The sequence below is a fragment of the Musa acuminata genome, chromosome BXJ3-7 (genome assembly GCF_036884655.1).
Source record: "Musa acuminata AAA Group cultivar baxijiao chromosome BXJ3-7, Cavendish_Baxijiao_AAA, whole genome shotgun sequence".
Classification (NCBI taxonomy): Eukaryota; Viridiplantae; Streptophyta; class Magnoliopsida; order Zingiberales; family Musaceae; genus Musa; species Musa acuminata.
The window spans coordinates 13,445,294-13,468,144 of record NC_088355.1 but is presented as its reverse complement, the minus strand read 5'-3'; the positions used below and the strand labels follow the sequence as shown (position 1 = coordinate 13,468,144).

The following is a 22,851-nucleotide window of genomic DNA, read 5'->3' as shown; positions in this document are numbered from 1 at the left end:
TTTCATCATCAAAATACGAGATTCAACAGCTTGGCCCTTTGCCCAATGGGGGCTCAATCTCCTCGGGCCTTTCCCTCCGGCGTCGAGCCAGCGACGTTTCCTCATTGTCGGGGTCGACTACTTCACGAAGTGGGTCGAGGCCGAACCCTTGGCCTCCATCGCCGAGAGGTACGTTCAGAACTTCACGTGGAGGAACATCATCACCCAGTTCGAGATCCCAAGGGCTATCATCACCGACAATGGGACCCAGTTCAACAATAGTAAGTTCAAGGCATACTGCTAGTCCTACGGGATTCAGTTGATGTTCAATTAGGTCGTACACCCCCAGACCAACGGTCAAACCAAGGCGATGAACCAAGCAATAATTGAAGGCCTCAATAAGAGAATCTCAGGCACGCATGGGGCCTGGGTGGATGAGCTCCCCAGCGTCCTATGGGCGATGCGAAAAACCCCCAAAGCTGCCTCGAGAGAGTCCCCATTCAGCCTAGCATACGGGACTGAAGCGGTTCTTTCGCCAGAGATGGTATTCCCGACCTTGCGCACCTCCCACTATGAGCGAAGGCACTCAAAGGAGGGCCTACGGGCCAACTTAGACCTCCTCGAGGAGAGAAGAGCCGAGGCACACCTGCGCACCCTGGCATACAAGAAAGCGACCGCTCGAATGTACATCGGAGGGTCCATCCGCGACCGATTCAAGTCAGAGACCTCATCCTCCGAAAAGCAGAAGTGAGCAATCCGAACCAAGCAAGGGGAAATTTTGCACCTAATTGGGAAGGCCCCTACCGAGTCTACAACATGGTGCGAGAAGGCGCCTATCGGCTCGAAATAATGGAGGGAAGCCCCCTCCCAAGGACGTGGAATGTCGTAAACCCGAAGAAATTCTACCCTTGAGGGGGGAGGAGTTGATTGGGATGCAATAAAGGTACGGAGAACCCGCACATACGCGGTCAGAGGAGAAGAATAAGCCAGGGTTTCCAAAATGAAATCACTTCTTGATTGTAAAGTATGTACATATAGCAGTCGGGCAACCCACCCTCGGGCCCGACCGGACAAAAGGAAAAAGAAGGAAAGACAAAACAAAAACAAGGGGAGGTAGCCCCTAGCCCGAAGGAGGAGTTGGCGGCCCGTCATCAAAAGACACATTCGTCGGCATGTCGACATTCTGGTTCGTAGGGTCTTTAGCAAATGAGTTCGGTTCCAGGTCCAAGTCTGGGAACTTCATCCGAACGAGCACAGGCCACCCGGAACCCATACTTATACGTGACCCGACCTGACATCACCAGGCCACAATCAAACCCCGCGAACGCCTTGTACCTGACGATCGATTCCTCCACCCTCCCGGGCAACCTCAAACACTCCTCCTCGAGTGCCTCTTTAGTAGCTCGGGCCGCCACCTTGGTGGCCACAACGTCTTGGGAGAGGGACAATAGCTCGTCATCCAACGAACGGATGTGTGACTGGCTCTTTTCAAGCTCGGCCTTCAAACGAGCCACCTACCCCTCTAATGTCGTGGCGCGCCCTTCGACCGCAGCAACTGCCTCCGCACCCCCCTTGGCCCTCAGCTTTAGGTTCACCTTCCGGAGGGTGTCATCGAGGTCCATCTGACGCCCAATCGCTCGCCCGACGTCAAGGACCCAGTCGATCAGTGTCATCCCGTAATGCAGGCCCTGCATAAAAGTCATTGTCAACATCCATGAAGCAAGGAGGCGAAGAAAAGGAAAGGCCATCACTTACCCGAACGAGTGACTTGGCCGCCCCCTCCGCCAGCACCTTCGAGTCAGAGCTGTACAGCTCCTTAGCCAACGAGGGGTGCAGTACCCCTCAGACGAACTCCTAGGATGTTTCTCCATCGGCCTAGAGTCGGTTGTCAGCCTTCAAAGCCGACCACCGGGTGGCGTAAGGGGTTCCCGGCTCCCCGATCGGAAGGTTGGCCATTAGTTGGGCTTCAAACTGCCCGCCCTCGGGCCAGGAGAAGACGCGGCACATTTCCCGCACCAATAGGGGGAATGTCGGCCCCCTCCTGGAAGGGTCGCTACCAGATGATCCGACCGACCCCTTCCCCTTCTCACTCATCACACCCTCTCCCTGGACAGAGGTCCCAGATGATGCTAAGGGGGGCGCTCGAGCGCGTGGCCCGATTGGCCGACGTCTTTCGGACCGCTAGCTTTGTCCTCTTGGGAGGGCGCTCCATTGTCGGTGATGTCGGCGCCCTCTTTGGGGTCCCCTCCAACAGGACAATCTTGCCTCCGGAGCCTTCCTCGTCTCGAGGCGGGGGCTCGACAGCCCTGGTACTCGCCTTCCTCGTCATTGATCGTAAGTTCACCATTTCTGCAAGAATGGATAGTAGTCAAACAGCATGAAATGAACAAATGAGCCATTATATGCAAATAGCCATACCCCCAGTGGTGGGGCTCAGCTCAGCCCCAAACATCCACTCCTCAGTCATCTCTTTTATTACCCAAGAAGAGGACAGGATGCTCCTCAGACGGTCCACCAGCACTGTGTCGACAATAGGGAGCAACGGGAGGGCATTATCAATGGACCGAATGGCCCACCCGGTGTTGAAACCCCACTCTTGATCACAGCTGGTGAAGAAGAAGCGCCTCTTCCAACCTTTGTTGTTGGAGGGCACACCGCTAATCTTGAAATTGCTACGAGCGGTCAGGTAATATCCGCCTGGCCCCTTCCCTAGGTGGAAGCAAGTCAAGAATAAAGGGCGGGATGGTTCAATCCCAAGCCCCCGACACTCCCAGATGAACGCCACCAAGTACCACCAAGAGTTGGGTGACACCTAGGACAGGGAAATCCCCTAGAAGTAAAGGCAATCCCTAATGACATGGTGCACCAAAAACCGTAGACCGACTTCGAGCGCCTCCACCATCAGACTGAATCCGTTGGGGAACCGGTCGTATGGCCACTGCCCCAAAAAAGGGGCATGCAAGCGGTAATGATCTAGGATGCGGTAGCAGTCTCGGAGCACTCTCAAGAGGTCCTCGGTGACCACCGAGTCCACATCATGCAGGGACTTCAAGGCCTCCAGCTCGACGATGCCCTCAGAGATCCCTGGTGAAGCACTACTCGAGGATACGCTCACCACCTCATCACGAGAACTCACAGAAGGAGAAGGTGTGGCAGAAGGAGTGGGAAGGGGGGACGAAAAGGAAGATGAAGACAAAGACAAAGATGAAGACATCCCAACCTCAAAGTCGCGAGAAAGAAGTCTGGTTGCCGGGGGCTAGAGCTAAACCAAAGAGGGCAGCGAGGTTGCAAGGAAGGAGTCAAAGCACGAAGCAGAGGACTGATCGCATGAGTGAGGATAACCGCCCTAGATGGGGACTATATGATGGGTGCGACCCACAGCAAGGTGGCAGATAGGGCTTCCCGAGGAGAGCAACACTCGTGACATTTAAGACCCATCACAACCCCTTAGATCCGCCAGATTCGCCCGCCTCGGACCCCCCACCAGCGCCGTCCCATCAACTCGCCAAACGCTGTTCAAAAAAGAGTTTCCCGCCAAGCCCCATGACACTTCGCTTGACCCGCCATGTGGCACGGCACCGAGAGTCATTCAGGTATGCGTCGATAGCCTAAGCTCAAATCCTGCCCGAGTCGCTCCAGATCGCCCCCAACAGGTGACCCGTCGGCAACCCAACCCCATACGGAGTCGAGCTCATGACTCGGTCCCCAGGTTCAATACGGAGCCGAGCTCATAACTCGGTCCCCAGATTCAATATGGAGCCGAGCTCACAACTCGGTCCCCAGATTCAATATAGAGCCGAGCTAACAACTCGATCCCCAGGTTCAATACGGAGCCGAGCTCACAACTCGGTCCCCAAGTTCAATACGGAGCTGAGTTGACAACTCGGTCCCTGGGTTCAATACGAAGCCGAGCTCATAACTCGGTCCCTAGGTTCAATACGGAGCCAAGCTCATGACTCGGTCCCTAGGTTCAATACGGAGCCGAGCTCATGACTCGATCCCCAGGTTCAATACAGAGCCGAGCTCACGACTCGGTCCCTAGGTTCAATACAGAGCCGAGCTCACGACTCGATCCCCAGGTTCAATACGGAGCCGAGCTCACGACTCGATCCCCTGGTTCAATATAGAGCCGAGCTCACAACTCAGTCCCCAGGTTCAATACGGAACTGAGCTCACAACTCGGTCCCCATGTTCAATATGGAGCCGAGCTCACGACTCGGTCCCCAGGTTCAATATGGAGTCGAGCTCACGACTCGGTCCCCAGGTTCAATATGGAGCCGAACTCATGACTCGGTCCCCAGGTTCAATACGGAGCCAAGCTCACAACTCGATCCCCAGGTTCAATATGGAGCTGAGCTCACCACTCAGTCCCTAGGTTCAATACGGAGCCGAGCTCACGACTCGGTCCTCAGGTTCAATACAGAGCCAAGCTCACGATTCAGTCCTCAGGTTCAATACGGAGCCGAGCTCACGACTCAGTCCCCAGGTTCAATACGGAGTCGTGCTTACAACTCGGTCCCCAAGTTCAATATGGAACCAAGCTCATTACTCGGTCCCTGGGTTCAATATGGAGCCGAGCTCACAACTCGGTCCCTAGGTTCAAAACAGAGCCGAGCTCACAACTCGATCCCCAAGTTCAATATGAAGCCGAGCTCACAACTCGATCCTAGGCTCGATTTGAAGCCGGATCTACCCGTCTGGTCCCACATCCGGCTCCCGACCCAAGCATGTTAAATCACTCTCGGTTAAAGACCGAATCTGCACACATCGTGGGGTGACCCGCCGACGTTAAAGCCCAAATCCGCACATAGGCGCTTGGCCTCTAGGCCCGATCTCAACAAACTGAGCCATGCCTTACGACTAAACTGCATCCCATTATTCGAGATACCCCATGATGTCCACGATGTTTCGGCGTCGCTTCACCCCTACCATGCAGGGCCAGTCCTGTGTACACCACGAGGTCACATTTCCCTTAAACACCCCCGACGAGCCAATTCGTTCCTCAATCCATCCTGCGGAAGCCCAACACAGTCACGATCCTTAAACCCAAGCATGCCTCCCGGACTACAAGGGATCCATCGGCACTCCCCAAAGGGGGGGGAGAAGTGAAAGTGCATATTTTGGCCCAAGATGACTCACCACAAACATCACAAACTAAGTGACACGAATGTAACGTCGTACGCCACCGGGACCATGGGGTGCACGCCACGTCAAGTTCCAACTATACAACTATGCGACCTGACCACCCCAAGAGCCTGGGGCGATGCCGTATGATGCCGTAGAAGCACCCCCCAAAGACGTCATCTTATCAGAGGGGATGTCCTACCCTTGCAAGGGTCAGCGGGCACACCAAACTAAGGCGCGACCGACTCTCGCATGCAGGGATAAATATCTCCGGCCAACCCCAAGGAAGGGGGAAAAAAAAGGAAAAAAAAAACCAATCTAACTTGCTCGTCGGAGGGGCCAAAGTCGGGATACACCCGACGAAGGCCTTTTTGCAGGGAGGTGGTTGTCATCAAGCCGTAAGCGCCTTCACCCCGAAGTCGTCTCCCAATATGCACAGGAGGGCGACCCAGTGGCTCGAATCGGATAGGTGCCAGTCTTGTCTCCCGTTCTAAAGAGGAGCTCGCGTGGTGAGGAAGGTCGCCATCTATCCTAAGGATAAGCGGACACGTCTTCCCACAAATAGAGCTCAGGGTCGACGGACCTCGGAAAGACAACCCTCGTATTCCCACCAGAAGTTTCTGATGTCAGCACGTGGGCCTAATCATACTGACTCATCAATCACGGTATCTTTGTTAACCAACACCCAGCTATTCCTGTATGGAATAGCAAGAAAGTTGACTAAACTTTATGATTCTAAAGTTATAAACCATATTCGAAGGTTGAGTTCCCTCCTTTTTAAAGTTTAGAGAGACTTCCGAGGGAAGTGTATGAGGGATACTTCGTAAAAGAGGGTTGTAAAAGGTTGTTTACTAAACCCGTGAAAATGATAAGAGGGGTGTAAAAGGGTAGTTGATATTTTCCCATTGAAAGAAGATCGTTAGTAGATATCAGTAGCCTCGACGAAAAAGGAATCGGGAGTGTATATAGGTCACAACGACCGAACCACTATAAAACTCGATTTGTATTTCTATTTGTGTAATTTATCTTTACTGCAGACTGTCTTATTTGTTTTTACTTTCTCATTACACGCTTCTCTATACATTTTTAAAATTAAGTATTTTTTATATCGATTTTTAACGAAACTAAAAACACATTCAACATAGAAAATGATAGTTCAACTCCATTCACTAAAAAATTATCAAACTATCATTTTATAATTATTGATACTAATCCATGAGATATGATTATATCGAGAATATCTAAGAAATGACTAAATAAAATACTCCTTAATAGGTGCACTCAGGAAAGCGACAAAAGTGACCCATAAAGCTTATTGATGTAACTAACTATCTAGAAGGGCTTTTGACCCGTCTTCATCTTCAAATGATCTAATCACAAAGATAAAATTAATAAATTAATAAATATAATTTAGATGAAACTAATTATAAAAGAATGTAAACAAAAACATACCATTTGCCAATATACAAAAACATACTAATTATAAATACTACGTGTTTAATGATAAATTCTTGGTTGAAACCAAAAGGGATTAGAGTTGATAATTCAATAAAAATTCTCTAAATTAATAAGCACTTGATGGCATGATAAGAAGAAAATTAAAAAAAATGACACATTATTCAGAGGTTGAAAAAATAAAATAAAAATCTCTAAATTAGAAAAATAATGACATATGTCCATTTGAGTCCAATTCAAAGTTTTCATAAAAATTCAAATGATTTGGACTAGTTTTGTATTTTCTACATAATTTTTTTATCATAGATTATCTGTCTATTTAGAATGTTAAATGTCAGTAAACATTACATGGATCCATCTTAATTCAGTGAAAATACAAAGAAAACAAAATGGAGAAAACAAGAAACTGACACATTTTTCAGATGCTACAAAATAAAAAAAATATTTAAAAAATCTATAAATTCGAAAAATAATGACACATGTTTATTTAGATCTAATTCAAAACTTCTTATAAAAAAAATTAAATAATTTGAACTAAACTTGATATGGATACATTATTTTTGGTCTGACTACAAAAATATAAAAACAATTAGTAAATTAGAAAATATCTAGGTCTAAGTTTCTGACCTAACCTAAAAAATAGTGTATCATATACCCGGTATTTTCTTTATAAACTTTTAATCTTAGGTTTTCTTATTTAGAAGGTCAAATGTTAGAAAACATTGCATTGCATGGATCAATCTTAATTCTATGCAAATAGAAAAAAAAATTAAGAAAATGGAAAATAACAAATTATTCAAATACTGAAAAATAATAAAAAATATTAATTTTTTTTAATTATAAAAACGATGACATATATCTATATCGATCCAATTCAAAACTTTCATAAAAATTTTAAATGATTTGGACCAATTTTGATATGTGATACATTAATTTTAGTTTGCACACAAAAATAATGTATTGTATATTTCTTTTACCATAAGTTAAAATCCATCTATTTAGAAGGTCAAATGTCGAAAAAAATGGATCCATCTTAATTCAATATAATAGAAAAAAATGGAGAAAATAGGAAAATAACACATTGCTCACATGCTGAAAAAATAAATAAAAAATTCTCCTAATTAGAAAAATAGTGACATATGTCTATCTAGTTTTAATTCAAAGATTTCATAAAGTTTTAAATGATTTGTACTAATTCTTGCTTGCGAAATACTATTTTTCGTCTACCCTAAAAAATAATCTTTCGTATACAAAGGACCTATATTTTCTATACAAAGATTAACAAAAAAACTTAAAGTTTCAAATTTTTTATGTTTGAAAATTCACCAAATTTATATTAAAAAGTCATGTGGTATCTTCCTGAAGCATACTACAAAACTGATCCTAGAATGTGTCTATTTTAGATGCTAACATGAATATGCAGATTTCCCTAACTATACGAGGAAATCTCTCTATTTTGTTGAGAAAATTCCTCTATTCTGTTTAGGGAAATTCTTTCTCCTAATTTGTATAAATAGGAGAGAAAATATGTTAATATATTCAAGCTAAAGCTATTTCATTTCTACAATAAAGCTTCTTCAATTATTGTTCTTATCTTCTATTATTTTCTTCGTGGTATCAGAGCAGTGAGAAAAGCGAAGTTTCGCTCTTGCCTTTAGCAACCAACGTCGTTGAGAAAAGTAAAACTTCACCCTTGTCTTCGGCCAGCGACCAACGTCACTGCAGCCACATTCCTAAGAGGCTCCACCGCCAATCCTCATCTTCCTCACCGCAGTAGCCTTCGCTGTCTTCGCTAATCTGCCAACAGTCGGTGGACTTAAGGAGAATGAAGGGCGGACTTAAGGAGAACAAAGGGAATGCCTGTGCCCTCACAATAATAGCAATTGTAACAATAGCAACGATCTGCTTTTGCCCTACTCACGAAGCCTCTGACTCGTAAATCATTATTTGCATCGATCCAAGATTGGTATCTGTTACGGTAAGTAACTTTTTTAGCCGTCGCCTTGGGGTCGACGCGGCTGGTTCAGGGGTCCGAACGCCCAGGATCAAGCGAGGCTCCTCTCGGGGTCTTGGGGCGGCCGATTACGGAGGATCCGCCTGGAATGCTTCGCGCCGTCGGGTCGGATTAGCTTCGCTCAAGTACCTGCACACAGGTCGGGTCGGCGATTCAGCCCGACCCCTCCAACGATCAAGTCAGTGATGAGGAGAGGGATTTTGGGTGAAGTCGTGCCTTTTTGCGCTTACCTTGCTCGTTTGGAGCCCTAGGGTATTTATAGGCGAGTTCGATGTTATCTAATGTGCTACCCTGCCGGGGCAGGGCCGTGCGCCTGATAGCGTCTGTCGTCATCGTGGACGTTGCATGGAAGGCCGAGCTGTTGCAGGGTATGGCGAGCCTCGGTCGACGCCTTCCTCTACCTCGTCCGGTCGTGCGAGGTCAGATGATGAGGTCGTCCGGGTGTGGTGAGCGAGGGTGCACGTTACGTCGGCGTTAATACTTGCCCCCTGGGGCAGTGTGCCACCCAGGGGTGGCTGACGTTGGGCGGTGCTACGTCAAATCCGGTGTGTCATGTCCTATTTATTTTTTGCCCCTATCATATTCCCCCACCCGAAAGGAGCTATGCGTCGGTTCTTGCATGTAGGGGGTCCGATGCATGGCTGCTGTCTTCTGGTGAATTGGCCACGCAGGCTCGAGGGGTGCGTCGTCGATGGGCCGGTCGGGCGAAGTCGAACTCGGCGATCACAGAGCCGGCAAGGGCCTAGGAGCACAATGCAGGCGGGTTGCCGCGTGGGCGTGGTCTCGAGAGGCGTGCAGCCGAGGGCCGAGAAGCACAACGCAGGCGGGTTACCGCGCAAGCGTGGTCTCGAGAGGCATGCAGCCGAGGGCCGAGGAGCACGACGCAGGCGGGTTACCGCGCATGCGTGGTCTCGGGGGGCGTGCAGTCGAGGGCCGAGGAGCACGACGCAGGCGAGTTACCGCGCAGGCGTGGTCTCAAGAGGCGTGCAGCCGAGGGCCGAGGAGCACGACGTAGGCGGGTTACCGCGCAAGCGTGGTCTCGGGAGGCGTGCAGCCGAGGGCTGAGGAGCACGACGCAAGCGGGTTACTACGCAGGCGTGGTCTCGAGAGGCGTGCCGGTCTTGGGGGTGTCGATGAGCGACGCGTTTAATTTCTCTCCTGGGGAGTTGATTGCTTCCGCTGCACGTCTTGGGGGTGCCGGTCTCGAGGCGTCTGGACGCTGTTGTTTTGGCGGGGTTGCCATGTCAGGCCTTCATTAAGGCGGGGCGCTTTTGGGCATTTTCTGATGCGACGCGATGGTTGTGTGCGCATGCGAGTGGGCTGCCGCCCGCTTCTCGGGAGGCGAAGGGGCGCTGGTTCTGGCGGGACGTCCCCTTGAAATAGCGGGCGCCTAGCTTTACCTCCGTCTTTTGTTGCCGAGTGCCTTCTTCCGGTCGCCCTCCTCGCCTCCAGCGTCGCTTTACCCTCCTGTAGCACTCTCCCCAGTTAAGGTCAGTTAGGATGGTGTCCTCTCCCTCCTCCTCTTCTATCCATTCCTCCGAAGTTAGGGAGGGAGGTCCTCTCCCGACCCTTGTTGAGTCTTCTGACGGGGAGGTTGCACTGGCCCTTGAGGCCTTGACGTGGCCGCATGATCAGGACTCTTCTGTTAGTGCATCGTCGCTGGTCAGACTCTGGGAGCGATATGGCATCCCGGGGGACTACGTTCTTGGTGCGCCTGAGCCGGGACAGCGGGCGTATGACCCGGTCCCGAAGGGCTTCGCCTTAACCCTAGACGCCATGGAAGCGGGTCTGCGCCTCCCCCTGCATCCCCTTATTGTGTCCTGCTTGTCGTTCTGGCGGATTTCGCCATCCCAAGTGGCGCCGAACTCCTGGCGTTACTTGGTGGTGTTCTTGGGGGAATGCCACTATGCCAATATCGCCCCCACCCTCCATCTTTTTCTCTCCTGCTATCGCCTCACCAAGGGTTCGGGGGGTTATTTTCTGTCTGCCCAGAAGGGCTTCCGAGTTGCGGGGGCCCCCTCTAGTAATAAAGGGTGGAAGGGGAGGTTCTTTTACGTCAGCCGTGCGCAGGACAGGGGTTTCGGGGTTCGTTGGTCCGCGAGGACGATCGACAACTCCACCCCGTGTTTGGGCGAAGCAGAGCACCTCGACCTGGGGAGGCTCAGGGAGATTCTCCCCAGGTCTCAGGCCCTCCAGAACATGACCGAGGAGTGGTTGGTCGAGGCGGGCCTCAGCCCGATGCCTTTGGGTACGTTAGTTGTCGTTTGGTTCGGGTATTCATGTGGTTCTTCCTAGCTGCTGACGCTTTTCTCCTCCTTCGCAGAAATGGTGAACCTCCGATCCCTCCTCGGAAGCAACGCGCCGCAAGCCCCTCCTTCAGCACCCCCGGCCGACTCGCAGGCTTCTCTTCCGGCGTTGCCGACCGACTTGTAGCTCGGCACGAAGGACGCACCTCTGGAGGTGGAGGTTGAGCGTCCTCGGAAGAAGGCAAAGGCGGCGCCTTCGAAGGGGGCTGGGGAAGGCCCTAGCCGGCGTGCGGCCGGGAAAGATCCGCGATCGACCTCCGTACGTGATTTGTGTCGGCTACCAGCCGGGGACGGGGAGCAGTTTCTGACTCGACTGGTGGGGGAGGCTCCGTCAGGGAGACCCAGCGACCCCCTAGTCGCCCGCTGGGATGGTTTGTCCCGGGGGGACAGGGTGTGGGCCGGAGGGGACCCCACCGTGACGTTCCTCCGAGGCGCACTCCATCCTGACATGGCTCGGGATTTATATGTGCTGCCCTCGAAGGCGTTGCTTAACAAGTCCGCCCAGTCCTTAATCTGGGTAAGTACTTCTCCTTTTGTTTTGGCTAGTCTCGTTTGCCTGATGCCGCCCCCCTTTTTCAATCTGTTCTTACCCGTCGTAGGTGCTTCATTATGCGACGGCCCTGATGGACAGGGTGCGCGACACTTGCCGCGTCATTGGGGGCCTTGTCAATCGCAACGCTGAGCTTCATTGCCAGGTCGAGGAGGTCCGGGCCGGAGCTGGTCCGGAGGCCGTGGCGGCTGCCGAGCAGCGGGCGACGGATCTTGAAGCGGAGGTGGCGCGCCTTCGGTCGGAGCTCGAGGCCTCCCAAAGGGCAAACGAGGGATTCCAAAAGACGATGAGGGTGGAGCGGACTGAGCTTCGCCTGGTGAAGGCAGAGGCGAGCACCCTCAGCAAAAAGCTTGAGGAGGCGAAGGCTGAAGCCAGGATGGCCTCGGAGGCGTTGGCGGAGGAGGCCCGACTTCGGCCCTCAAAAGACAAGGAGCTCCTTGAGGCATACAAGAGGTCGGAGGGGTTCGAGCTCGGGCTGACGCGGATGGGACGGGTGTCCTTCGAATATGGATACCGAGTCCCCACGTCTCGCTTCCGCGCTCGCCACCCTAGTCTCGAGGTGGAGGAGAATCCCTTCGCTCCTCACCCCGAGGACCAGGGGGTGGACATGCCCGAGGAGGTCCCTTTCGATGATCGCCTGGAGGAGCCCTGAACCTCTCAATGATAAGAGGGGGTCTTTGTACTTTGTTTTTGCCGGTCTATTTTTGTGAGTCGGGTCTTGTAAGTTGACTTGCTTTCTATGCAAAAGAAAACTTTTTTTCTTCTCTCATCTACTGCCTTCTTCTCTTCCGGGCGAAACGTTTCCTCCGAGGAAGGTTTCTTTAAACAAAAAAGTTCTTAAGGTTCCAGACATTCCAGGTTCTCGGTAAGGGAGAGCCGTTCATCGTCGTGAGCCGGTAAGTACCAGGTTGGACCATTTTGGTGACCCGATAAGGTCCCTCCCACTTGGGGGCTAGCTTGCCCCTCGCTCGGGTCGGGTCACTGACCTCGGCCTTTCGCAGGACTAGATCGCCTAACTTGATCGGTCGGGGTCGTACCCTTCTATTGTAGACCCTCGCAAAGGCTCTCTGGTAGGAGAGGGCTTTTAGGTGTGCGTCGACGCGTCGCTCCTCGAGCACGTCGAGGCTGGCACGAAGTCCCTCGTTCGAGATTTCCTCGTCATAGCTCCTTGTCCGAAGGGTGGCGACAGCCATCTCGGGCGGCAAGACAGCTTCGGTCCCGAACGTCAAGCTGTACGGGGATTCTCCGGTCGCGGCCTTAGGAGTGGTGCGCAGCGACCACAGTACGCTGGGGAGCTCGTCCGTCCAGGTCAATCAGGCTGCGGACACTCTTCTTTTGAGTCCGTCTAAGATGGATCGGTTGGTCACCTCCGCCAGCCCATTCGTTTGAGGGTGGGCCACCGAACTGAACCTTAGTTGGATGCCGTGACCGGCACAGAATTCCTGGAATCTTCCGTTGGCGAACTGAGGTCCGTTGTCTGTAATAATGGTCTTGGGCAACCCGAAACGGGTCACTAGGTTTTTCCACACGAACTTTTCCACCTGACGTTCCGTGATTTTTGCCAGCGGCTCGGCCTCGACCCACTTCGTGAAGTAGTCTACTCCTACGATTATGTACTTACGCTGCCCCGAAGCCGGTGGGAAGGGCCCGAGTAGGTCCAAGCCCCACTGCGCGAATGGCCACGCGCAATCGATCGGGCTGAGCGGTACCGCGGGCTGTCGGGGCGCGCGGGCGTGTTGCTGGCACGAACCGCACCGCTGTATGTAAGCTTTCGCGTCCCGGCACATGATCGGCCAGTAGTAGCCTTGGCGGAGTGTTTTGTGTGCAAGGTCCGCCTGCCTATGTGTTCGCCGCAAACCCCCTCGTGGGTTTCGGCCAGGACCGTCTGGGCTTCGTTAGGCTCCAAGCACCGCAGGAGGGGATAGGTAAAGGATCGTCTGTAGAGCCGGCCGCTCTCCTCGGTGTACCACGCGTGCATACGGCGTAGGCGCCGAGCAGCAGCCTCGTCGAGGGGAAGGGTTCCATCCCGCTTGAAGCGCAGCAGCTCTTGTACCCACATGATCGGTGCACTGCCTGGGGTCGTAGCCGCCACTTCAATGGCACGAGCAGGAAGCTCCTCAACCTCCGGCCATGCTTCGGAGGTTGGCTTTGACGCCAGCTTAGCTAGCGTGCCGGCCCGCTCGTTCTCCTCCCTCGGAATATTAGACAACGTGAAGTAAGGGAACTTGTCGGTTAGGTCCCTTACCCGCGCCAGGTATTTTGCCATGGTTGCGTCCCGAGCTTCATATCCTCCGCTGAGCTGTTCGGCCACGAGCTGCGAGTCGGTGAGGACGCGTATTACGGCCACCTGCATCTCGAGGGCCAACCTTAGTCCTGCTAGGAGTGCCTCGAACTCCACCTCGTTGTTAGTGGCTTTAAACCCGAAGCGGAGGGAGCGCTCGAATGAGCGTCCGTTAGGGGCGAGGAGAACCAGTCCCGCGCCGGCACCCCTTGAGTTGGCCGAGCCGTCCACGTGTAGGGTCCAAGCTTCGGGGGTTTGCTCGAGATCTCTATCCCCCGTCTGAGTTAACTCCGCGATGAAGTCAGCTACCGCCTGGGCCTTGACGGCGGTCCTGGGCACGTATCTTATGTCATGCTCGCCGAGCTCTACCGCCCATTTGAGGAGCCGTCCTGCAACATCAAATTTGGTTAAGACCTGCCGAAGCGGTTGGTCGGTGATGACCTCCACCGTGTGAGCCTGGAAGTAGGGGCGCAACTTCCGAGCCGAGAGCACCAGGGCGAGCGCGAGCTTTTCTATCGGCGGGTAACGCTCCTCGGGTCCACCCAAGACGTGGCTAACGTAGTAGACCGGGAGTTATTGGCCGGAGCTTTCCTTGATCAGGACAGAGCTGACTGCGTGCGGTGAGGCCGCCAAATAGAGACCCAGCTTCTCGTCGGGGGAGACAAAGGCGAGCCGGGGGAGGCTGGCCAAGTGTCGCTTTACTTGCTTGAAAGCCTCCTCGCATTCTAATGTCCATTGGAAGTTCTTCGGGTTTTTGAGCGCCTTGAAGAATGGGAGGCAACGATCTCCCGATCGAGCGAGAAAACGAGACAGGGCGACAAGCCTTCCGTTAAGTTGCTGCAGGTCTTTCATCGTCCGGGGGGGCTGCATGTTGATTATCGCCTGCACCTTCTCGGGATTGGCGTCAATTCCTCTTTCGTGTACGATGAACCCAAGGAATTTGCCGGAGGCCACGCCGAAAGTGCATTTTGTGGGGTTGAGCCGCATGCCGAACTTGCGCAGTGTGGCGAACGCCTCGGCCAGGTCGGCAAGGTGCGTTCCAGCTCTTTGGCTTTTCACAATCATATCGTCCACGTAGACTTACATGTTCCTCCCAATCTGATGGGCGAACATCTTGTTCACCGTCCTTTGGTACGTGGCCCCAGCGTTTTTCAGCCCGAATGGCATGACTTTGTAGAAGTATGCCCCTTGGTCGGTGAGGAAAGCGGTATGTTCTCTGTCTTCGGGCGCCATCCTGATCTGGTTGTATCCCGAGTAGGCGTCCATAAAAGAGAGGCGCGCATGCCCGGCTGTGGCGTCGACCAGTTGGTCGATTTTTGGGAGGGGGTAGCAGTCTTTAGGGCATGCATCGTTGAGGCTGGTGTAGTCAACGCACATCCTCCATCTTCCATTGTGTTTTTTCACGAGGACTACATTGGACAACCATTGTGGATATTTGACTTCTTCTACGAAGCCTGCTGCTAAGAGTCGGCCCACCTCCTCTTGTATGGCGCGTTGTTGGTCAGGGGCCTGGCGCCTGGGTTTTTGCTTCACGGGGCGAGCGTCAGGTGGGATGTTGAGGTGATGCTCTGCGACCTCTGGGTCGACGCCCGTCATGTCTGATAGGGACCAGGCGAAGGCGTCGGCATTTTCCCGCAGGAGACCAACGAGCTGCTCATGTTCCCGCTCGGGTAGTTCTGATCCGATCTTGACCGTCTGGTCTGGCCGAGCGATTTGCAAAGGAATGTCGATGGTGGACCCGCTCGGCTCGGGATGGGGGGCCGTCTTTTTTGCTTCCCGCGGATCTTCCAGTGGTGGTTCGATCCTGGCCCTCTTGTGCAAAGAAACGGCGGTCAGGTAGCACCGCCTGGATTCTCAGGGGCTTCCCGTAACTTCTCTGACTCCAGCACGAGTCGGGAACTTCATGGTTTGGTAGTAGGTTGAGATGACGGCTCTGGCCTTTTTGAGGGTCGGTCGACCGAGTATGGCGTTGTAAGTAGTGGGGAGGTCGACGACCAGTAAAGTGGTCATCACCGTCTTCGACCTTGGTGGGGTTCCCAGAGTCAAGGCTAGAGTAATAGCCCCAGGGGTGATATTGAATCTCCCGTGAACCCGGTGAGCGCTGAGCACATTGGGCTTAGGTTCTCCCTGGCCAAGCCTAGCTTCTGGAAGGCGTCGAAGTAGAGTATATCGGCCGAGCTCCCCGTGTCGACCATGATCCTTCTCACCTGTGCGTTGGCCACCCTGGCAGATATCACCAGGGCATCGTCGTGGTCGGGTCGCTCGGCGGCTTCGGTTGGGAAGGTAATCTCGGGCTCGGGCCCATGTCCTGAGGCTTCGTCGGGAGCGGCTCGGGCATACGCCTTTCTGCCAGACGTGGAGCCTCCCCCTGATGCGGGACCCTCGGTTATCACATCGATGTGTCGCTCGACGGGTCCCTCTGGGCGAGGCGACTGCTCTTTGTTCGACCGGAGGTACTGGCCGAGGTGTCCTCTGAGGATAAGCTCCTCGATTTGCCTCTTTAATTCGCGGCACTGCTCGGTGTCGTGTCCGTGCTGCCGATGGAATCGGCAATACTTCGAACGGTCTGCGAGCTCCCGCGGGCTCCTCATCGGGAGAGGTTCCTTGAGCAGCCCCTTCCCCTTCTCGTGTAAGAATATTTTAGTTCGGGATGAATTCAAGGCGGGAAGAGGAGACCTTGGGTCGGGTCTGTCCAACCTTCGCCGGGAGGCGGCGGGTTGTTGCTGTCGGGGCGGCTCCGACTTGACCTTTTTGTGCTCCTCCCGCTTCCCGGCCATCCAAGTCTCCGCGGCGATGAACTGACCGGCACGCTGGAGCATTTCTGGGATCGCAGCGGGGGGCCGCTCCACGAGCGACCAGAAAAACCTGGAGGGCCGCAGGCCTGTCATGAATGCCTGCATCAAGAGAGAGGGGTGAGCATCCGACAGTCCGCGGATTTGCGTCGTAAAGCGATTCACGAAATGGGAGAGGGGTTCGTCCTCCTTCTGGTTGAGCCCGAGGAGCAGTGCTATGGACGGCTTTGGTCGGGCGTACGCCAAGAAGCTAAGCTCGAAATCCTTAGCGAGTTGGTCGAAGGAGGCGACGGTCCCGGCCTTCAGACTGCTGTACCATGCGCGGGCCGGACCCCGCAGTGTTGTCGGGAACGCCCTGCACATCAAGGCATCGGAAGTCCCGTATAGCGCCATCTGAGCGCGGAAAGCGGCCACATGGTCTGCTAGGTCCGCGGCGCCGTCGTATGCGTCCAGCGAGGGGAGGCGAAAGTGTGACGGGATGGCCTGATCTTGGATTTCGGAGGTGAAGGGGGATCCTTGCTGTCCGTCTACCCCAAGCTCTCCTTTCGACTTACGGACTTCCTGTTGTACTTCGTCAAGTCTTTGGCTGACGAGGCGCAGCTGAGCTTGTAGGGCGTTTGTAGAGTCGGCAGACGGAACCCCGCGCTCGGGGCGGCTGGCCGTGTCTTCTGCCTCCCGGCTCCCGGGCCGAGTTATCTGGTTCCGAGGCGTGCTAGGGAGTTCGGGAAGGGGTACGTGAGGTTGGACGAGGGTTTCCTGTTGCTGCGAAGGCCGAGTCGTGTGCGGAGGAGTCCGTTGGGAGACGATCGGGATGATGGTCTGCACCATGCTCGTCAGGGCTCGGACTTGGTGAGCAAGGTCGTGAAAGGCTTCGGGGGACACCGGCGACGGGCCAGTGGGTACGCCGTTGGGAGGTGACAGGCCTGGGTCATTGAACAATTGCCAGTAACGTTCTAACGCCGCTGCTGGGCGCTCATCACGAGTTTCGTCGTGCAAGGGGTGTTCCCCCGGGGTGGGGAGCCCGACGGCCGAGGGCTCACCCAAGAGGGTTCGCTGATCGCTTGACATTCGGGCGGCCCTCCTTCTAGCGCCAATCTGTTACGGTAAGTAACTTTTTTAGCCGTCGCCTTAGGGTCGACGCGGTTGGTTCAGGGGTCCGAACGCCCAGGATCAAGCGAGGCTCCTCTCGGGGTCTTGGGGCGGCCGATTACGGAGGATCCGCCTGGAATGCTTCGCGTCGTCGGGTCGGATTGGCTTCGCTCGAGTACCTGCACACAGGTCGGGTCGGCGATTCAGCCCGACCCCTCCAACGATCAAGTCAGTGATGAGGAGAGGGATTTTGGGTGAAGTCGTGCCTTTTTGCGCTTACCTTGCTCGTTTGGAGCCCCAGGGTATTTATAGGCGAGTTCGATGTTATCTGATGCGCTACCCTGCTGGGGCAGGGCTGTGCGCCTGATAGCGTCTGTCGTCATCGTGGACGTTGCATGGAAGGCCGAGCTGTTGCAGGGTATGGCGAGCCTCGGTCGACGCCTTCCTCTGCCTCGTCCGGTCGTGCGGGGTCAGATGATGAGGTCGTCCGGGTGTGGTGAGCGAGGGTGCACGTTACGTCGGCGTTAATACTCGCCCCCTGGGGCAGTGTGCCGCCCAGGGTGGCTGACGTTAGGCGGTGCTACGTCAAATCCGGTGTGTCATGTCCTATTTATTTTTTGCCCCTATCAGTATCCTTATCAGGAGTACCATCTTGCGGGGGCATGATAGAAGATAAGAATTCCCTAACTATATGAGGAAATCTCTCTATTAAGAAAAATCCTCTATTTTGTTTAGGGAAATCCTTTCTCCTAATTTGTATAAATAGGAGAGGGAACATCTCCTAATTTGTATAAATATGAGAGGTAACATGTTAATATATTCAAGCTAAAGCTATTTCATTTCTACAATAAAGCTTCTTCGATAAAGCTTCTTCAATTATTGTTCTTATCTTCTATTATTTTTTTCAATATCATCCTCTTAGTGATCTTCACAAACAAAACCCTACGAAATCTTGCATCTTAGTATCATGAAAGTTTTTTTTAAGGGATATCATGAATGAATTAACTGCATAAATAGCATTGGTGTGATAATTTCATCAATTGATCATCTTTTACTGGCTAATCTGAATGTTTATAGCATAAAAGTTGTGACTAGTGTAGTGAAATCTTTGAAGCATCATCACATTTGCCCCTTTTAAGAGTAGTTAACTCAAAATATAGTCGATTAACTATCTAAATAACATGGATTAACAAATAATAAATTACATAAATGATAAATATTATATTTCTATAATTGCTGCATATATTAAACACATTGGTTGGTATTATATTATTTGTCAAAACAAATTAGATCCAGGCCCAATACATTGTCGGTATTAAGTTGATTGAGTCCAGCATGAGCTTGATTTGAGCTGCAACCCAAAATAATGCATGCCTCTAGGATTATTCTGTCCAACTTTATTAAAGAAAATTAGTTCATGATGATCAAGAGATTTGAGGAATTCTCATGTAAATAACAAAGGGACTTGATAATACCTTTTTATGTACAAAATCCAAAGATAGTCATTGAGATATTTGAATTGCTGAATTCCATAATTCTTTGTGATCATCTTCGAGGAAGACAAAGAAGAAGAAGAAAAATGACTGGTTATTGTAGCACATCTCAGTTGCTGGTACAAATTTCTTATTATGGAAGATTACACACAATTCTTGTTATTATGCTTTATAGTGCAAGCAACTACAGTAATTGTGGCCACAAAGCATCCATGTTCGATCATCACCATCATCATACTGGAACATACAGAAACCAAAGATGGTCTGATACTAAGATGGAAGAAAGATCAAAACTGGTTCACTTTATGCTTGCCCTAATTATTTATGATCATCTAAATCCTAAACAAAAGAAAAGAAGGGAGATGGTTGTTCTTGATCAGCCTAAATCTATTGTCCTTGGTGGGTGTCCCTCCACCAAACTTCCAACTCTGGAAGCAAACATTACACCTCTCAGCTACCTCACATTAATTAATGATTCATGCTTATGGTTGTGAATTCAAGACCATTAAATTGCGTCAACCACAACTATATTAGATGATACAAGCAAACGATTGCAGTCACACTCGAGCTCTATGTGGTATGTCTCGGAAGCATTGCCACTATGGAGTGTGTCTTCTGCGATTCGCATACTCTAAGAGACTATCTATCAGACCTAAGCGTTAAAAGATCCTTCCAAGTGAAAAAAGTACTGTGAGCGATTCTAAACTTGAAGTCATCTCTTCAAAATTTTGAGTCTAATCTATACACAATCGCTCCATCTCTAAACATAAGAACAATTATATTTCACATACTCGCTCTCGCTTCTCACACTATTGCTCGTTAATCGAAATAGTAGTAGTGGTTAGACTAATATATTTGAGCCAAGCTCCGAGTCAGGTCACCGCAGCTGATCATTGTCGTCGTTGACCATCGACGGTGTTGGTGGTGCCGCCGGCAACGTCACCCTGCCACGTCCAGACGATGTCCTCCAGCCCTGGGCGGATGTCAGCCTCGCAGAATTTGGTGTACTCCCAGGTTTCGCCTGAAGATTTGGAGAACTCCACCACTGCCACCCCGGCCGCCACCTCGAAAACCTCCGCCACCACCCCCAGCCGCCCCTTCCATCCCTCTTCCTCTTCCTTCAACATCTTCACCTTGTACGGCTTCGTCCTCTCGACTCTGAACCCCAGAGCCCGTCCCACCTTCTCCAGCCGATCCACGATGGCCGCTGCCGGCAAACGCGACGTGAACGCCGTCCCTGGCGGCCGCCGGTTCTCGAACAAGCTCGACAGGTCGAACCCGGACGACAAGGAGGAGATGAGCTCGAACGCGTTATAGAACCTCGGTGTCCCCTGCTTCTGCTCCTCTTCCACTGCCGCCGGCTCCGCCTGCGGCGGAGGAGGGGCGGGGTTGGGATCCTTGTGGTGAGTACCCTTTTTGAGCCACGGGTGCTGCATGATGGCCGGGATTGAGATGCGCTTCTCCGGGTCGGCGACGAGGAGGCCGGATAAGAGGCGACAAGCGTCGCCAGAGAACCACGGCGGGATCTGGTACTCGGCCTTGAGCACTTTGCGGTACATACGCACCAAGTTCTCGTCTTGGAAGGGAAGGAATCCGGCGAGGAGGACGTAGAGGATGACGCCGCAGGACCAGATGTCGGCCTTGGCACCATCGTAGCCCCGGCGGCGGAGGACCTCCGGCGCAACGTATGCCGGGGTGCCGCACTGGGTGTGGAGAAGCCCGTCTTGGCGGAGCTGCTCCGGGAGCGAGGACAAGCCGAAGTCCGAGACCTTGAGGTCACCATTGTGGTCGAGCAGGAGATTCTCCGGCTTGAGGTCGCGGTGGGAGACGCCGCGGCCGTGGCAGAAGTGGACGGCAGACATGAGGTGGCGGAAGTAGCGGCGGGCCTGGTCCTCTGGTAGGGGCCCGTCGGCGACGCGCGCAAAGAGCTCGCCGCCACGGACGTACTCCATAACGAAGAAGATGCGGGACTTGGTGGCCATCACCTCCCGAAGCTCCACCACGTTGGGGTGGCGGACCAGACGCAACACTGAGATCTCCCGTTTGATCTGCTCCATCATCCCAGCCTCCCGGCGGATCTTGTCCTTGTGGATGACCTTAATGGCGACGCTCTCGCCGGTGCGGAGGTCGCGACCGTGGTACACCTTGGCGAAGGTTCCTTTCCCCAGGACGCGCCCCATCTCGTACTTTCCCAAGACAAGGTTCCTCATCTCTCTGCTGACGTCCTCCGCCTCCTTCCCCATTCCGTTTCTCTCTTGTCACCTCCTCTTCCGTCTGTTCCCGCGTAAAATCACGAACTTGACACCTCCATGGATGCACCTTCTCCCTTCTCCTCCTCTGTTCTTCTCGGTTCTGAATCAAAGGAGGGAACTTGGTACGAGCATCTTCCGGACAGGAGGAAACCTCGTCCTTGCTATGCTTTCTTCTTCTCCTTCGACAATTGAGCGGAACAAACTCGGTATCTCCATGTTGGACAAAGAAGAGATCTTGGCACTTCCGACCTCCTTCGTCAGCTCTCTCTTCCACTACGGTACAGATTCGTCGACCTCGTCTCTCTGTTTTCGCTGTACAATAAAGGAAAGATGTCGGGGAGAAAGGTTGGATTTGGTGTGCGGCGGAGACCGGCGTCGGGCCAAAAGCTTTTATAGGCGGAGGAATGATTGGAGAAGCGAACGGTGGGCGGGCGACGGAGATGAAGCAATGGAATGGGGCGACGAAAGGAATCGGGCGCACCTGGTTTTGGGGGACGCGTCAGGCGAAAGAGTGAGAGAGCACACGGGAAACCAAACCAACAAAGGCATCGAGAGGAGGCGTACGAAGCGACGACCGCCACTGGAGCCAAATCCTTTGGATACAGCCAATGGGAGGCCGCCACATCCGAGTCTGCCGACAAGAGTGCGCCCAGAGAGATGGGCCGCCATTCCCTGCGAATGATTGCACGGTGCGCTGTGAGAACGGTGCCGTTACCGAAAAAAGAATCTGATTAATTATATAATATTTTAATTATTGGAAAACGATGCCACCAGTGTAAAAACAAATTAGGGCGTTATTCGATAAAAAAAAATAACAATAGTGAGATTTTTATGATCAAATAAATACCTAATATTCTTATCAGATTTTAACAAAATTAAAATTATCACTAGGTTAAGAAAAAGTATAAGAAAATATTATCCATCCACATCCCTAACTAGAAATCAAAGCCCTGTCGTCGCATGTTCTCTGGTCCGGAGTTTGGTACCATCGGTCCAAAGGAGGTTGCTTTCGGTTGAAACGTATGGGTTTGATGCTTGACGCATGGTATGGGATGCTGTGGGAAGTAGTGGACATGCATATGTAAAAATTAATTGATATACTTGTGATATGTGCAGGTAAAAAGATCATAATGTAAACTATCGTCGGAATACAAATACCTATTTGATTCTACGTGATAATGAGAATATTAATAATTTTGCATGTTGTTGCATGCATTTTGCACCTCGTAAATATATGACTCAACATCGAATTGATAGCGGATCTATGAACTATAGGTAGAGGCATAGCGGAAGAAAGCAGCTCGGTCCAAAGCATTGTTCACGGCGCTCGTGAGTCTCAACTAACTCCAAGGTCAAATGGAGCTATCCAATATATTTCATCGAACACCTTGCGCGCAGGTAATATTCAACCATTTTGTCGCTGTGCATACCTTTCTCTGTGGAATCATAGTGATCTCACAAGAAATTCTCACGGGTTTCATCGTTTGTTCGTAGGCAATGCAATCGACGAGGACAA

General features: G+C 52.2%; 2 protein-coding genes across 2 annotated transcripts; both read right to left on the bottom strand.

Annotated features, from left to right (window-relative positions):
* Positions 1-13,037: 13,037 nt before the first annotated feature.
* On the bottom strand, positions 13,038-14,774 carry LOC135642869 (uncharacterized). Its single transcript, XM_065159353.1, has 2 exons — positions 14,322-14,774; positions 13,038-14,237 (listed from the first exon to the last, which is right to left on the bottom strand). The coding sequence occupies exons 1-2, from the start codon at positions 14,772-14,774 to the stop codon at positions 13,038-13,040; spliced, it is 1,653 nt and encodes a 550-aa protein (XP_065015425.1).
* A 4,986-nt stretch (positions 14,775-19,760) lies between these two features.
* On the bottom strand, positions 19,761-21,877 carry LOC103991975 (CBL-interacting serine/threonine-protein kinase 5-like). The gene has a single exon (XM_009411525.3). It carries the CDS (start codon positions 21,324-21,326, stop codon positions 19,974-19,976), a length of 1,353 nt encoding a protein of 450 aa, XP_009409800.2. The 5' UTR covers positions 21,327-21,877; the 3' UTR covers positions 19,761-19,973.
* Between the last annotated feature and the right edge of the window lie 974 nt (positions 21,878-22,851).

Excerpts from the sequence above, each read along its gene's own strand:
- LOC103991975 (XM_009411525.3), bottom strand. The coding sequence starts at position 21,326 with ATGGGGAAGGAGGCGGAGGACGTCAGCAGAGAGATGAGGAACCTTGTC.
- LOC135642869 (XM_065159353.1), bottom strand. The coding sequence starts at position 14,774 with ATGATTGTGAAAAGCCAAAGAGCTGGAACGCACCTTGCCGACCTGGCC. Across the intron at positions 14,238-14,321 it reads TGGCGGCCTCACCGCACGCA|CGTTACCCGCCGATAGAAAA; the intron begins GTCAGCTCTGTC and ends GGACCCGAGGAG.